The following is a 17,578-nucleotide window of genomic DNA, read 5'->3' as shown; positions in this document are numbered from 1 at the left end:
TTCTTATCTTAACATAAAGACTGGAAATGAGGAAACAGCTAGCCTAGCTCTGACAAAAGGTAAAAAAAATTCACCTACCAGCATCTCTAAAGCTCGCTAATTAACACGTTATATCTTTTTTGTTTAATCCCGTACAAAAAATGAAAGTTAAAAAAGACAAGTTGTGGTTTTACGAGTGGTTATGTGCTGGACTCACGCTGATGAGTTTAGATGCTTGCTCTAATTCCTCTAGCTCGCTTATCGGATTAAAAATACAGTGTGTAGGATATGGCGGTATCTGGTGGTGTGGTTGCAGATTACAACCAACTGAGTACCCCTCCGCCCACTCCTCCCTTTCCTAGACTGCGTTAACGTGAGCCGCCGAGTACAAAACCATGGTAACACCGTTCACCTCGCTCAGAGGTCATCCTTACCATAATAACACTGAAGTTTAGGAGCGATGGAAGTCAGACGGCGCTAGCTCGGTTTTGCATTCTGTGGTTCACGATAACGCCGTTTCACAAGCGTGTCTGAGAACTACAGTGGCCTTCGGGTAACGTAAAAACATGAAAGTCTCTCGCTAGAGCCGGTGTTTGGTTATTTGATAGATACAGTGTAAATTAAAGTAGTTAGGAAAAAGTAACAACACTTTCTTACAGAACGTATTTAAAACAAAGTCGAGTGAATTGACCCAGGACCCTGGAGTCGATGGAGGTTATGAATCCTTTTGGTCCCCACCTCCACATCACCCAACATACTGGAGCTGCTCTACAGCAACACACACTCTTTCTATGACCGCCTTCTAAACACATGTCACACATGAACAGATTAACCGCAAGAGCAGAAGGAGTATTTACTGAACACAAACTGCTGAAGATAATATGGTTTGTCCTGATTTCCAACAGCATGTTGCCCATGTTGATAACACCTCTCTGGTTCTTTTGAGTGAATTGTGATTTGAAACAACGGAGGGCCGCGCACCGAGCATGTTTTGCAAGCTCTGGATTGAACTCTGATCTCTGGGTAATCCCTTTCACTACCTCCGCGTTTAAATTAGCCGTGTGACACGCCAGCCCTCTTAGCTCATCCGTTTGCTGTTCGCTCATTAGCCTCGAGTCTGACTCCGCACCGCAGACACTGCATTTTAATCCAAATCTCAGCCTTTTTAATTTTAAAGATGTAGACACTATAACATGAGGGAACATTTCATCTCAGTTATAAATTCAAATTAGAAGGCATGAGGAGATTACGTTTCAAAATACTGGCAAGAGAAAGTAAAATAAGGTCTATCAACGGGCACATTTTGACCAAATGTTTCATGAAAGTATGTTTTAAGACTAAACCCATGATTATATCCCAGATGCACATTTTTTTGCAGCACACACCATAAACCCTCATCTGCCTCCCTTCCCCCCTCTCTCTCTCTCCCTCTCTGTCCTCTTCCACTCACTCAGGCCCATCTGCAACAGCAACTCGCTTGGTGGAGCAAATTTAGGCAGCGAGCAAAAACCAACAATCCGCGCTGGTGCTGGCCCTTTTTTTCTAACCCGCTCAACTGTTAACTGTGTTCTTTGCCCTGCCATGCAAACGCATGTGGATCAAAGCAGGCATGATAGGACGACGCCTATATGGGGCCTCTTCCCAAAACCAACAGCAGCTCCTACAATGCCCAGGGGTTTCCATGGTCTTCCTCTTTTTGTGGGAGAAACAAAAAAATCATGACCAAGTCATTTTTCTACAACTTCGCCCTCCCCCCCCCCCCTCATCTGTCGCACTGCTGCAATCATTACTCAATCCAATGACACGGCTGTTTTTGTAAGCTGATGATGTGCTGCAACTCACTGTTTCCATTTTTAATTTCACAGCGTCGGAGCGGAAACAAGCTGCAACTCACAGGAATCTGAGTGACATTTAAATTACTGGCTTTAAATAATACATAAATAGACATAAAAGTTGTGACAGTGCTTGTGGGGCAATAAAACAACTTTCACACTAACTCTGCCATCATAAGTAACCTGACTGAGTACGTTGTATAAAACATGTCCTATAAGGGATAATACAGAGCATGTCTCAACCACAAACCTGAAGGAGAAAGAATGACCTGAATGTACAGCACGGTCTGATTCGTGTGTGTGTGTGTGGGCCCTTCCCTCAGGCACCGGTCGACACTGTTAGCTGACTGCTGGAATGCTTTTACTACAAACAGCAGACTCACACACACGTACGCATGTGCTGACCTATCTGCAGAGGACACACCAGTTCAGACACGTTTACTGGGGCAACGACTGGATCAATACTGAATCCAGGCTCCATCTGAGTCACGTCCTCTTTGTTTTATTAATGTAGATGTGCAATAAAGCCATGATCTCTTAATTAAGTTACTCAGTCAGTGAGTTTTAAAGTGTCCCTAGTTTCTAATCTGTTTTAATTGTTTTATTATTACAAGTTTTATAATCTTATATAAAGCAATTTGGAACTTTTGCCAAAAATGTGCTGTATAATTTAAGTTTCATCACTGCCATAATAAACAGCAAAAGTATGAAATAGAGTACACAATGCTCTTCTGACAGATGTATGACATTGAGGTTTAAAATTGATTGATATAATTCAATATACTACATATTTTTGAAACATAACTTGTGACTTTTTTTCCACGAAACATTTAAAAAATGTTTCAATTGTCTAAAATTTTTCAGTGAACTTCTTCTTCCTCTTCTGCTTCATGACAGAACTGATTAAGTAATTAATTGATAAGGCAATTTCAGAAAATTAAGTCGTTTTTCAAGCAAAAATGCCAAATATTCACTGGTTCCAGCTTCTCAAATGTGAGGATTTGCTGCTTGTCATTGTCTTCTTTGACGGAAAGGTTGACATCTTTTGGGTTTTAATCTTTTTTCAGGATAAAACAAGCGATTTGAAGACGTTAATTTGGGCTCTGGGAAATGTAATGGGCCTTTCACTAGTTTCTGACATTTTATGGACCAAACGATTCATCTAGAAAATAATCTGGGATCACCTCTTCTGTAGGTTTCATGGGGAGCGTACCTGATGTTTTGTATACTCAGTGTAATATCTTAATGGAGTACGGGTAAGACCAGAGGGACACCAACGCTCTTTGGAAAAGCCATCTAGTTAAATAACCAATTCCTAATTATACTGAGTGTGTGTGGTGACCCCGTGCTTTTGTTCCCTGGTACCAGCGATCAATTTACCTGTGATGACGTTAACGTCAGGATACGTGTTTTCACACAGCTCCACGGCGTAGCTGTCTCTCTCAAACGCCTCCCGTAGCTCCTTCTTCACGGCCGCAGACCCACACAGACGGTAGAGACCCACCACCTGGACACACACATAGACACACAAGTAGGTCAAATAAACAGAACATTCGACAGAGACGGAGACAGTTTTACCACCCCATCAATCAAGTCGGCACTCAAACAATGTGCTGGACAGAAGCCAAAACTACTTTCACAGAAAATCCACGCCTCTCAAAACTTTTGTCTGTTTTATCTCAACGTAAAGGCAGATTACAGGAACCACTGACAACCTTTTATATATTGTATATTTAGCTCTATCAGGGCTCACTTTTTGATGGGACACAGGAGGCCCAGTTTTTACTATTTATTTACATACATAGGCTACCTTATCTTCTACTTTTCATCTACTTACTATTGTAGTCTTATTTCTCCATATCTTAATTCTGCTACTGTTGTCTACTCTAAATATACTGCGCCTATTGAATGTATGTACATCTTGAAAAAGCTGATCCCTCCTCTGCTGCTCTTCATCCCTTTATTTTTTACATTTGTTGTTTTTTCTCCAACTCAAGGGTTTAAGGGTAGATGGAGTTATAGCTTATGTTATACAGATTGTAAAGCCCTGACACAAACTTGGGCTCAACAAATAAAACCGACTCGACTTGACTGACCACCAGCTGCATCTTCTCAACAGAGACTGACTGAAGACAGACTGTTGTAGCATGTTTCTTTTAAACATTTAAAGTGAGACTATATAACTCTTGCTGAACAACAGCGATAACTGAACTATTTGTCTGACAAGCTAAAATGTAGAGTAACAAAGAGAGTAGGCGGAAGTCAGCATAATGACTCAGTAATGTTGGTTAGCCTACAAAGCAATATGTTGCTAACATTAAAATAAGCTAGTGGTAATACCAGACCACCTTTAGTGGCAAAAGATTAAGAGTAGCTACAAAAGCAAAAGTATATTTTAGAAGAATATTGTGTTTCACTTGAAATCAAGACGCTTTGGCCAGTTACATGATAGCCTAATGGTTCTATTTAAGTGCTAAAAGCTGACAATAACACAAGTATTAAAGGAACAGTGTGTAGGGTTTCGGGGGATCTGTTAGCATAAATAGAATATAATATTCATAACCATGTTTTCATTAGTGTATAATCAGCTGAAACTAGAATCGTTGTTGCTCCACCATGTTTCTACAGTAGCCCAGAACAGACAAACCAAACACTGGCTCTAGAGAGAGCCATTTGTGATTTTATGTTGCCTGAAGGCCACCGTAGTTCTCCGACACGCTTGTGAAACTGCGGTAACGTGAGCCGTGGTACCGCCAGTACCGCCAGCTGACTGACTTGCTCCTAAAGTAGTGTTATTATGATAAGGATGGCCTCTGAGCGAGGCGAACGGCGTTACCGCGGTTTTGCACTCAGCTGAGTGGTACTCAGTTGGTTGCAATCTGCAACCACACCACTAGATGCCGCCAAAAACCTACACACTGTACCTTTAAAAAGAGTGTTAATGTATTGTCTTTTGTCTTGCAATAAAAAAAATTAAAAAAAGAGTCTTCCAGTCAGCAAAGCGACTCAGTATTGTCAGTTACACAGCAACGTTAGTTAACATTAGCCACCGTAAACTACTAGTCAAGTAAGGCTGTAGCGCTAAAATTCCTCGGTAGATTGAAATGAGCAACAGTGTGTTTTGTTGCTTATGAATTAAACTTTTCAATTGTAAGAGGAAGATTTGGTTATTTCTGCTTTCAAATGATATATAGTATAATTTGATAACACTGCTGTGCATCATTTCCAACACATCTGTGAGCTTCATCGTTTGGATTATTTGAAAGCGAATAAAAGAAAAGAATGCGAGCTGTGTTTTGCCAAACTACACTCGGAGGTGTGATAAATACATCACATCTTTATGACTGACTGGATAAACACTGGGCTCCACTAAAAGCCCAGCTGGCAGCTCAGCATTAAAAATGAAAGCACTGCGCAGTAAACCATTAATGTTTCTTTATCTAAGCCTCCAACGGTGTGACCTAAAGGAACTCTTAACAATTTCCTGCAGACGCTGACATTTGATAGTTGAAACTTGGCACCAGTGGTCTCCTTGTTATGTTGGGATTAGGCCTGGCTACAGACATACCATAATTTCTCCTACATGTGTCTGTCTGGTATGTGGCATAGCAGACCAACTGGTGTGGTTGCCCCGGTAACGTGTTAAGTCAGTGGGCTGTGAATGGCGGGTCGGGTCCAGTTCCTCACAAACACACACCCACACACACGCTGCTGGCCTTTCCGGGCTCCAGCGTAGGAGCACTACAATGTCTCCCCACCAGACCAACTATTTGTGAGCGCTCCTCGTCGAGTCGAGCAGCGTTTTCTAAACCTCACACGAGAGGGAGAGAGGAGCACAGATTAGGCAGGGATTTGCCTTTGTGTGAGAGTAAACAGAAGTCACTGGGCACAATGAACAACAAGTCCATTCAAAAAGTCTCTCTCTTTGGAGGGGAGCCGAGTGCAGGCGTGGAACAGCTGTTAGCAAAAAGAGGGCTTGCACTTATGCACTGCGGCTGCCGGGCAACACAACAGGCAGCACCAGCCAAGATCTATATGCAGAATGAGGCAGACACAATGACCACAAAACCAAATGAGTTCCCCCGACAGGAATGTGGATGCTCAGTGACTCTACTACCAGTGATGGGATCAGTTTTTTTTTTGGTCTGGGATTAGCTTAAAGACTTTATAGAGACATCAAAGGAAAGAAAGAAAAGTGCATTTGACCGCATTAATGCTCTTGAGTGTTCGACAAGTCAGTACACCAAGTTGTTGACTTCCTCTAAACATGACTCACCGATCTAATCGACACTAGCGGGGAAATAATGTCCTGTTCTCACCTTCATGACAGAACGCATTCCCGGCATGATTCCATGACTCCCCACATATTTAGTGCTGTCAACAAATATTATAAATTTGAATATAAATTTGAATAGTAAAAAAAATCAGATATTCAAATTTGAAAATTAATATTCAATTGTAAAAAAAAAAAGAGCAGCACTACCGCGGCTGACTGCCTCGCACACACTGAAAGCACGAGTCACACAATGTCACTTTCATGAATTGAAAATGAAATACGTAACGTTAGGTCAAGCTGAATGAGGAATAATTCAACAACTGTAGTGATGGCAGAGAGCTCGGCCGCAGAAAGAGACACCGTGTCATAACAGCAAGCGTTATGTTACGTCATGTAAACAAACCAGCTGTGCGCTCAAGATCAGATTGGAGATCAGATTTAACCACTTAAAAGATGAGTAGTACTGGCAATCTTCCGAGGTTTGTACTTTTAAAAAAAGAAAACGCACGTTTTTGTTGTGATATTTACTGGAAATTCTTTTCAGACTATCTCCCGGCGATCTCCCTCCAGCCAGCTGCCACCTTATGTAGGTGTCAGACAAATACAGCATATCGGCAATAGGCGCCGGTGGGCCCAGACACTATTCTGTCTTTCAGAGATTGTAGCAGGATCAGTCTTAAAGCTAGAGTGACGATACTGGTGTCGTATGAAACTAGAAAACCTAAGAAATTCATTGGTACCAACCATGTCATGTTAGCATGTCGGGAAAAATACCAAACATCACTCCAAAGTTACGCTAAATTTTGGCGAGGAAAAACTGGCATGGCCATTTTCAAAGGGGTCCCTTGACCTCTGACCTCAAGATATGTGAATGAAAACTCTGAGATGAGCAGAGTGAGTTGACAAATTGCATAATTTGCAGTTGAAAAAAGGTAATTAACTGCAATATATCTTATCGCAATACTCAGCAGATAGCAAAATGTTAAAATCGCAATACAATTGTATCATGACATTGTATCGTTGGGCCTCTTGTGATTCCCGCCTCTATTGTCAAGGCGATTTTTGTCAGGTCAGATCAGCATATAAAAATAGTTTTTTCACCGTTTTTTCCCCTCACACTGCTGAACAAAAAGGAAAAAAACTATCCTCTTGTATGAATATCTAGTAAGCCAGTGGGAATTAAAGGGGAGTCACAATTTAATAACGTCTTAAACCTTTTAACGATGCTTTAGCACCGCTGAACTGTACTTTATGAGATTTTTATAATTTACCTAATAGACTATGAAATTACAACCCTATCTAAGAAAAGTTATTAAGGGATCCACTATTGAGAGCCAAGCGTCCCTCGTGCTTATGATCATTAAGTCTTGAACTGCAAAATAATTGATTAATAATTTACTGATGTAGCCTGTGAGAAAACAGAAGAAATCCTTCTTTCTACCAGTCTCTCGTCTGTGCCAGATGCTACATATAGCCCAAATACTACTGCAGTCCTGGCATGTTTGAAAAGAGCCATTACAGATTATTTACGTAACAGAGACGTGTTTGAAAGACGAAAAAAGAAACTCCTTTAACAAACAGATGAAGCCAGCAAGGTTACAGATTCAACGTCTGAAAAGGGCTTTAGTCTGGAAGTCACATCTGCATAGAGTCAAAACTTAAACCTTTACCAACACAATACTACCAAGTCTAAAATGGTGCATCTGTACAGCCATTAGCAACATGTCACAAGATCTGTGTGCATCTTTTACTGTCATGTATGGCAGTATGTGGGTTACTGGGATAGATCCTTTTTAAAAAGTGTTTCTTTTTAATGGGTACAGAGTGCTCACATACATAACTCCCGTCTCTGACACAGACATTATGTGCAGTCTTTTAAAAACACCCACAATCATCCAGCGTCTTAAAAGCTCGGAGAAGCCCTCAGGACACTCATTTCTAAGAGACTCTGAAAAAGAGTCTCCATCAAACATCCACATAATCATTTGTAAAGGCACACCGCTGCACGCCTGGCCGTGCGTGCTTCACTGACACAACCTGCGAATTCCTCTGGGATCTGGTGTCAACCCCGTCCTAACCCCCGTCTGCCTTCAACCTGGGGGAGCCCTTATACTTGATCTCAGACTGATACTGACAGTGCCAGAGAGTGAAAAACAGAGCCAGAGGGAGAAAACTGAGGCAAACAAGGAGACAGAAACAGGCGGGAATCGCTATATGGCAACACAAAGCAGAGTGAATTACATAAACACAAGAAATCTGAGCTAACAGGCTGAAAACTATTGGTTAAGTGAGAAGGTGAGTGAAAAGGACAGTCAGGTGAGTTTGTACTTCCATAACAGGAATGTTTCCTTTTCTTCAATTGGAATTTTATTGGTCTTTCATTACATTTATGCCAAATCTCAAGGGGAAATGTGGCTAAACCTAAATAATTAAACTGACAACTACAGGTACTCATACTTTTTTTTGCAAGAGGCCTGAAAGTTCCTCATTGTGGGGCTCAAAAGCCTTGTTTCCACCACAAGAACTTTCCCCTGGAACTATAGGGGAAACTAATTTGCATGAACTTCACAGGTCTTTAGATCTTGATGGAAACGCAGACAACAATGGGCCAAAGGAACCTTTTTAGTTCCATGACAAGTAGTCCCGGGACTAAATTTACCAGGAACATCTTGGTGGCAACGGGGCTAAAGAGACAACACTGCACTTAAGAGTCTCATGTAGTGTTGAAATGATTAGTAGATTCATTGATCAATTGCTTAACTGAAAAAATAATCAACAATTTTGATCATGGATTCATCATTTGTGAACCAAAATTGCCAATTATTCTCTGGTTCCAGCTTCTCAAATGTGAGGATTTTCTTCTTTCTTTTCTCCAGTTTATATTATTGGAAACGTAATATATTTGTGTTTTGAACTCTTCCTTGGATAAAACAGGCTAATTGAAGAGGTCAAATTGGGCTCTGGGGACAGATGATGGACATTTTTGAGAGATTTTGGAGATTCATTTAATAATTGAAAAAAAAATTAGCATATTAATAAAAAAATATATTTGTTGAACTCTTGGCTGGACAAAACAAGAAATTTGAAGGTGTTACATTGGGCTTTGGAAAACTGTGATTTTCACTATTTTCTGATATTTTATAGATTTAAAGGTTTGGTCAACTAAATAAATAATCAAATAAATAATCAACATAATAATGGATGATGAAAACAATCACTAGTTGGTACCCTAGTTTAACGCACTACCAACTATGATAGACAGGCTCATTATCTACTAACAAAAAATAAATGGTAACACTTCATTTTACAGGTCTGCAAATTTCATGGTCATTAGGTGATAATTAGCAAGTAACCTATATGAAATTTCTTTGGAATTACTGCCAAACTATCCCAATATTTACCTCAAAATGTACTTTATTATAAACATTATTTAATAATTAGATTCCATTATTTCCCAATAGCTGGTCATTTATGTAATACATTTCCAGCAAAAGAATACAAAGTTAATTGATATGCTTTATTTTCATGTCAATAGATAATAATTAGCAAATAACTTATTTGAAATGTCTTTAAAAAACTCCCTGAATCATTACATTAGCTACCAGGTTATATATGTGTAGACAATAAGTCACACAATGGTGAGATTTGTGCCTGATCAGAAGTGTCTTCTATTAGTTTTGGTTTTCCACCTACGATGAAGAGCAGCGCACAGACGCTTCTCAAGCCTAGGGGCCCTATATTTAATAATTATATTCTATTCCAGCATATAATTATTAAATAATGTTTATAATTAAGTAATTTTTGATACGTTTTTAGGTAAATATTGGGGTAATTTGGCAGTAATTCCAAAGACATTTCAAATAGGTTACTTGCTAATTATCACCTAATTACCATGAAATTAGCAGATCTGTAAAATGAAGTGTTACCAAATGAAATGTAATGAGAAACTTTTAATTTGGCATCAGTGAATAAAATCATTTTCTACCTTTGAAACCAAACAAGTGACTATCGGGTTTGCTGTTACTACTCCAGCTACAAGCCCGGTATGCTGCACAAGTGGTCAGAGGCGGGGTCTGATTTGACAGACAGGCTCCTTGGAGAGGCCTAATGTTTGTCTGTTGGCCCCAGGCACCCGCTGCCCCTGGCATGCCCCCCTAGAGTGATCAGTCAGGAACAGTGGCCAGACACTTTTACTGCCGCTGTCTCAGCTCTAATTAGGAGAAACGCCACCGCCTCTCTCTGGGCTTCAAAGAGCACATGAGATGTGAAGGGGGGAGGGGGGGGGGGGGACAAAACAAGAGATGATCACATGATCCAGGGAAACACTCCACCATCAACACCACCACCACCACCACCACCAGTCAGTCTCTTAACTCTGAGTCTTTCTCCTCTCTGAATAAAAGAGCCAGCCGCCCCAGGAAGGCTCAGACATCATGGAGTGTGATACATCTCCTCTGTCCTTTCTGCTCATGCCAGTCATCCAGCATTAGAATTGGCTGCAGGGCGAGCACCCGTCTCACAGCATACTGAGCTAAAAGGAGGCTGAATGAATGTGGGGTTATTTCTCTCCCCATTCTCTCACACATCTCATACAAAAATGCATTATATAATTATATCCTACCATCCGTCTTTTCAAACGAATCTCCAGCTGTTTTCAAATGACAGAATAGGACTTGAATGGCTTCCACCTACTTGTACTGTGTATATATGTGTCTGAAATTATTATTAAATGAATCGATCGAGAGAAAAGTAATCTGCAACTATTTCTCATATAATCAATTAATCATTTCAAATGTTTTTTTCAAGCAAATACCAACCATTCTTTACTTCTAGCTTTGCAAATGTGAAGATTTGCTCCTTTTCTCTGTTTTATTTCATTGTAAATTTACTATCATTGCGTTTTGGACTGCTGGTCAGATAAAACAAGACAATTAAAGATGTCACTTTGAGCTCTGGGAGTTTCAATAATTAATTTTAGGAATGAGAACAATCAACAGATTAAATGATAATGAAAATAATCATTATTTTTCATTCTAAGTGTTGAAATCATTGATCAATTCACTGGTAAATAATCAACAACAATTTTGACAACTAATTAATCATTTATAAAGCAAAAATTCAAAATATTCCCTGTTTGTAGCTTCTAAAATGGGTTTGTTGCTTTTCTGTTTTCTATTATTTCAAACTGGATATGGTCGGGGTTAGGCTGTTACTCAGAAGAAAACAAGCAATCTAAAGACATTACCTTGGGCTCTGGAAATTGTGATGGACATTTGTCACTATTTTCTGACATTTTGTAGTTTAAACTATTAATCGATTAATTAAAACTAGAACAGACAGATTCATGAACAAGGTATATAAAAGCTGCAGCATGACCAGCAGAAACATACTGCAGCTTGTCACAGTGTCACCTGCTAGACTCTTTTTCTCAAAGCCAAACTCTTTGAACCACACTCAGACTCACCTGGCAGCCTCTCTTTTCGATCTCATTGATGCACTTGCTTATGAGCAGCGGCACCATCAGTCCCGTGTTCTCCCTCTCCACCACCCGCCACGCCTCCACACCAAACACCTGAGGCTCCCTGTCTCCATCTGGCCCGCCGTCCAACGAGTTCTGCCACTGCTCCATCAGGCTCAGCTTGACGTAGATCAGGCCCCTCGGCTCCAGCTTCACCGCCAGCTGGTGGCTACGCGTCACCCGGAAGAGCGCGGGCAGCACCACCGTGCCGTGGCAGCAGACGCGGTTGCGTCTCGGCATGGGCTCCCAGCTGAACACCACCAGCTTCAGGTGCTGGGCGTTCTCCAGCTCGATGTTGAAGGTGTGGTCCATGTCTAGGAAGGTAGTTCGGCATGTGAGGAGAGCGGTTCGTGCTTTGTTAACCGAGTCTACTTGGATGGCGCAATAGACGTCTCGAGAGTCGATGCGCGGAGGTTTGAGGTCCTCGGCGCCGTAAAAGTGCAAGCTCATCAGTCCGGAGATGTACTGGCTGCACTTGGGCTGTTCTGTGAAGCTGTAATGGCGGAAAGCATCAATGTCCAGCTCCGTGCCGTTAAGTTTAGAGCCTCCTCCCTCCGTCTCCTTGCTTTTCCCTCCCTTCCCCTCTGCAGAGCCGTGCTTCCCAGATTTGGCCACCAGCTCAGGCGAGTCCCCATCACTGAGGTAACCACCTTTACTGGCGGACTTTGAGCTGCCGTTACTTTTCTTCTTGCTGAAGCTGTGCTGCGTGGACACACTGCTGTCCAGGTGGTAGCGTGAGATCACGTTACGGCTCGCCTGTCCACCCCCAGACGCAGCTAACCTGGGAGTGCCCGAGGAATGGGGGACGACCTCCGACCCGCTCACGTTGTTTCGGGGAGAATGGGCTCTGGGCTCTAAATGACTGCTTCCGGTGCCGTTGTTGCTGTTACTGCTACTCGGGGTCCCCTTGACGCTGAGTTTCCGGCTAAGCTCCGGAAGCTTCTTCATCTTCATGGAGATCTTCCTCACGGTGCGCGGGGACTTGATCTTGTCTGGGAAGGACCAGTTTAGGGAGCTGCTCTTCTTGGCCGGGTTCGGGCTGGAGGGAGGGGAGCTGACGGCGTTGGGCAGGTCAGCACCATCTACAGAGGAAATAACACGGCAAGAGAGAAAGCAGATTAAAAGGAGAGCCTGACGCAGACTTATTTTTCTTTGGTTGACACTTTTGACATTTTACAGACAAATTCTTTGGCAGGATAAAATATTTAGAGAGATTTTTTTGGATTATTCGCAGGAACAAATGGGCACCACCAGTCACAAGTTCTTGAAGTCACTGTAATCACTGGTTTCACTAAACAAGCCACCTCACTGCAATGATTACAAGTAACTGTTCAGATGTCCAGCGAAGACAGACAGGAAAGAAAAGACTAAAACCAAAGGCAAAGTGTGCATGAGCCATAATTTACCGTCTCTCCGAAAAAGCACTACACCTTCATGGCACATCATCAAGTGATTAGGTTTACATGCAACCCAGTAATCCACTGACAGAGACACATTGAGCAGGCAACGCTTCATAAACACTTGAGCACTATATAATACAGTTACAGTCTATATATGTAAACCTAGACAGCGATTTAGATAATTAACAGTTTAAAAATCAAAAATCAAATTGTTCACGAAGAGTTTCCATGAGGCCCCTTTGCTTTATAAGTGGGCTTCATTCAATCAAACACCAGGGAAATTGAAGTGGAATGTCTTTAGCTGCAGCTCCAGGAAAAACAGTGGTCTCCAAGCTGGGAAATGTCTGTCTAGAGACGCCGACTGCTCCAGGGCCGAGCTAGAGTTACTCACTCATTATTCATGTTGAAAAATATCCATTTGGATTGGACCATGTAGGCCGTTCTCGCCTAACTAGATGTCTACAACGTGAAATTTCAGGGTCTAGAGTTCTACGCAGGAGTGACAGCCATTGTTTAGTCTACAGGACTGAGCTGTGGCAGGTCGCTTACCCAACAAGAGCCTTTCTGTGGCTGGGCTATTAATCTTACAATGTTTAAAACTGCTGTAATTAATATTTTTATATTAACAATGAATTAATCACTATGTGTAATGTGAAAGGTGTCACTCATATACCCACAGAGAATTATCAGAGACTGCAGTTCCCCTCTCAGCTCCAAAGAGCCTTTTAGTGTCTTTCAGCTCATTGTTTTTGGTTTTAAGGCCTGTAACATTACTGTTTTGGTTTACCGTCACTGCTCTTGGCCACAGCCAGCCGATTAGACTGTTGTCAGGCTACTAAAAAGGCATTATAAGTTGCCATAAGCACAGTAAATGTCGGTCAATAGGGGCCTACTACACCCAATATTAGGTTTTATCATCTATTCACATGGTAGATTACCAAAAGAAGGTTTAAAAGAAGTTTCACTTTCACTATTTTTAAGCCAAAATACAATGTTTTTTTGTTGCCTAAACCTAAAGAAGTTGTAGTTTTGTTGCCTAAACCTAAAGAACGTAATGTTTCATTCAATTTTCCATGTCAGAATGTGTTGCTTTTAAGTTTTGCTTTCACTTTTAGAATGTAGTAGGAGTAGTAGGCCCGTAATGACCCACATCTATGGTGCTTATAGCTACCGCTAACGCCTATTTAATGGCATGACAACAGTCAAATTGGGTGCCACAGCAGGCAGCTGGTTTCAGCAAAAAAAAGCTCTATAAACCCACTGTACACTACCTGCTCTTCAGCAGACAGCAGACAGACATAGTTAGCGACTAACTGGTGAACATAGTGGATCATTTATCGGCTAAAGAGCCAGATATTTCGCTCAGGAGTTGGTGGAGACCAAAAACAGAGCTACAAGGAGAGTGAATATTGGACTTAAATTCATCTGGGTGGTCTGGATATTTTCTTTTGTACACTGTGTCTCCATCCATTCATATGTGCTGACTGTAACTGTCATAACGACAACAAATAACGACGTACCAATGCACCTTGTACTCTGTTACTGCCTAAGAGCCCCATCACCATCACTGCTCTTTCAGTCATTTTACACATTCAAATAATCTATCTGGCAAAAGAAAGAGAAAGAGTTGGCACGGAGCCATTTGAGATATTAAAGTGCAATTTGTCATATTATGGGCATCCTGCTATTTGTCCAACGTGAAGCTGGAGCCAGTCTCAAACAGAAAACTTTCTACAATTAGCGCTCTTATTATAAGATTTCCTCCATGGCTAACTTTTCTTTTATACACTTTAGAGAGAATACCTCGCTGCATGGGTCCATTGGAGGCTGGACCACATGACTTTGCAGGGAGAGCTTACCTTCTGTAGGCCTAGTTAGAAGTGCTTTTAGACCTGGCCTAGATAGTAAAGAAGACACTAAGTCTAGGGGCTGATGAGCTATTTAGACATTTCATTTGATGAGCATTTAATCCGTGATTTTGGATTTCTCATTTCAAATATAAATTATTCTGTTGTTTTTATCAGCTAATTACTTTCTCTGAATAAACATCAGAAACAAAAGAGTGATTCTGTAAGAGACAAAGAGAGAAAAACAGAGAGCGAGAGATACACAGTTGAAAGAGGAGAGAGAGAGAGCATGACCCTGCCAACATCACCAGCTCTATTTTCAGAGGGGACCTGCTGTGCTATTCTGGGGCGAGGGCCCACGAGTGAAAAGGGGGAGGCAGAGGAGGTGCAACAGGATGGAGAGAAGAGTAAGATGGGGGGCAGGAGCAGGGCAGGGTGTAGCCGGCAGATGGGGGACAAAGGCGCCCCTTGTCCAGGCACTCAGAGGTCTGGATGGTCTACTGGAAGGCTGGCAAGCTGGCTGGTGAATGTACAAAATGAACACGGCTGTTCCCTCACATTCCTCACCAAACCATGTTTAGCCTCCTTTCCCCCCTGGCTGAGTAGCCTTCCTTGTCACGGCTTCCTGCCAATAATAGACACAGAGGCGCTCTGAGAAGGGAAAACATGGGTGGAGGGTGCTGGAGGTGCAAACTCACCAAACAACATCTGGGTGGGGTCGGGTACACAGAGAGCCATGGTCAGGTCTGAAACAAGGTTTTCAGGAGGGGAAATTCCTTGTACATGAAACACGGTTTAACTTTTGAGGTCGTCTATAATCTTAATTTCTCTACACATTGTACTGAGTATTAAAAGTACTAATGAGAATGAAATGTATGATATATAAGTAGAACAAAACTGTAATGGATCAAAACTGCTGTTCAAAATGTTCAATAGTAGTTGCACATTTGGTGCACATAAGACGGCATCACATTTAAACAAGCTAAGTAACCCCGGCTTGGGGCCCTCCTGTGTAAAGTTTGCATGTGAGCGTGAATGGTTGTCTGTCTCTATGTGTCAGCCCTGCGATAGTCTGGCAACCTTTCCAGGGTGTAACCCGCCTTCGCCAAGCTCCAGCCCCCCCCCCGCGACTCCGAATGGGATAAGCGGTTACAGATAATGGATGGATGGATGTTTTATAAGATTTTGCACGCATTTGCCATATTGTGATTATGGTACGATATTGTTTGAAATAGAGTGCTGCAGGAATACGTCTTAAAAACCCAGAAATGAGTTCGCATTTTAGCACATCCCGTTCCCTCGTCTAGAAGTCAGTGTTTTTTTTTAACGGGTTTTTGGTTAAAAGCCTGAAATAAGGTCTGTGGTTAACACAAGCTGAAGAGATTTTAACGTTTTGTTCTACAAAATAAAATACATTAGTAAATACCCCACTTGTGAATTTTGAAGCTTTTCTTGTCTTAAAAAAAGCAATTGCTTACAAGCGGCTAAATGAGACAACAGAGTTTGTCTGGGACATTAAACATCATCCCGCTGAACATGTCAAGCTTAGTGGCGGCAACGTGAAGTCATGAGACTGCGGTATAGTTTGTTTATAGCATAACGTTAGCTTTTTACTTCTGGCGATTTTATTTACACTTCAAAAATTATAAAAGTGGTGTTCATTTGTGGAGATTATCTTGCTGAGTATCATAAACGTGTGTTTGCCACAGAGCTTATTTTTTGCAATAATCCAAAATACAATGTAAAGATCCTATTGGCTTTTTGTTGAGGGAACCCAGGTCGATGCTAACTTCCTGGTTGGCCTACAAAAAGACGTCGTCCCTGCAGCACTCTATTGGTGCCAATACAGTACTTTCAGTTTCAATACCAAAACACAATACTTTTTACAAAATATATCTTAGTTTGGGGAATATAAACATGCTTCAACTTTTGGGTTTCATTTAAAAAAAAATATATATATATATGCCAAATTGCTCAATGCATCAAAAAGTCTAAAGTCTCAAAAGTTCTCTGATGTAGATATCTGAGAGATGAATAAGTAAACAAGCGTAAGAGAATGACCAACTGTACCAACGTTTGGTACATCTCACTTTTCAATATTTGGTTGGTATATCAATATCAGAATAATACTATCAATATTATGATATGGACTATGAAGGATCATACTGCATGTGACAATGTAGATGCAGGACTCAGAAAAGACAACATCAATGTCCATTTACTTGACTTCATCACACTCTCAAATCCTCTCATCTCACATTACTGTATATGAGAGCCTTCCATCAACATGAATTGGGGCAACGTCCACTAGCCCTGTAAGGCAGATCAGCTAGTGACTGTTGCATGGTTAATGACTGTGGCTTCACACACATGCAGCTGTGTCCTCTGTAGCCTTTGGCCTTGTGGCAGGAGCCAGCAGAGTAACACGACACCTCACTAGTTGAGGTTCAGGGGCGATGGTTTGACACCCAACCCTCCAGAGCCATGTTCCTGGGTCAAAGGGCAAAAAGGTCTGCATTTCTCCGGGTGACACCTGAGCCGAGGAACCGTGTCCACCCCCAACGCTTTAACACGCACATGCACTCACCGCATTACAGTAACACAAAGAGAGTGCATGTAAATATGCACATATAAAGACAAACGCACACACACACACGCCCTCGGTGACCCTGCAGCCCTCCTCAGGCGCCCGGTCACTGACACCTCTTGACAATGCCCAGGAATTT

General features: G+C 41.7%; 1 protein-coding gene across 3 annotated transcripts in view; it reads right to left on the bottom strand.

Annotated features, from left to right (window-relative positions):
• Positions 1–17,578, bottom strand: part of syde2 (synapse defective 1, Rho GTPase, homolog 2 (C. elegans)) — a 48,212-nt gene that overhangs the window by 12,072 nt on the left and 18,562 nt on the right. For all 3 annotated transcript variants that reach the window (XM_037769308.1, XM_037769307.1, XM_037769309.1), the window contains exons 4-5: positions 11,552–12,687; positions 3,192–3,318 (exon numbers count right to left, since the gene is read on the bottom strand). In XM_037769308.1, the coding sequence (XP_037625236.1) occupies positions 3,192–3,318; positions 11,552–12,687 (1,263 nt within the window). The remainder of the gene's footprint in view (positions 1–3,191; positions 3,319–11,551; positions 12,688–17,578) is intronic.

This window comes from Sebastes umbrosus, chromosome 5, assembly GCF_015220745.1.
Source record: "Sebastes umbrosus isolate fSebUmb1 chromosome 5, fSebUmb1.pri, whole genome shotgun sequence".
NCBI classification, from domain to species: domain Eukaryota; kingdom Metazoa; phylum Chordata; class Actinopteri; order Perciformes; family Sebastidae; genus Sebastes; species Sebastes umbrosus.
This window is presented reverse-complemented; position numbering and strand designations above follow the sequence as displayed.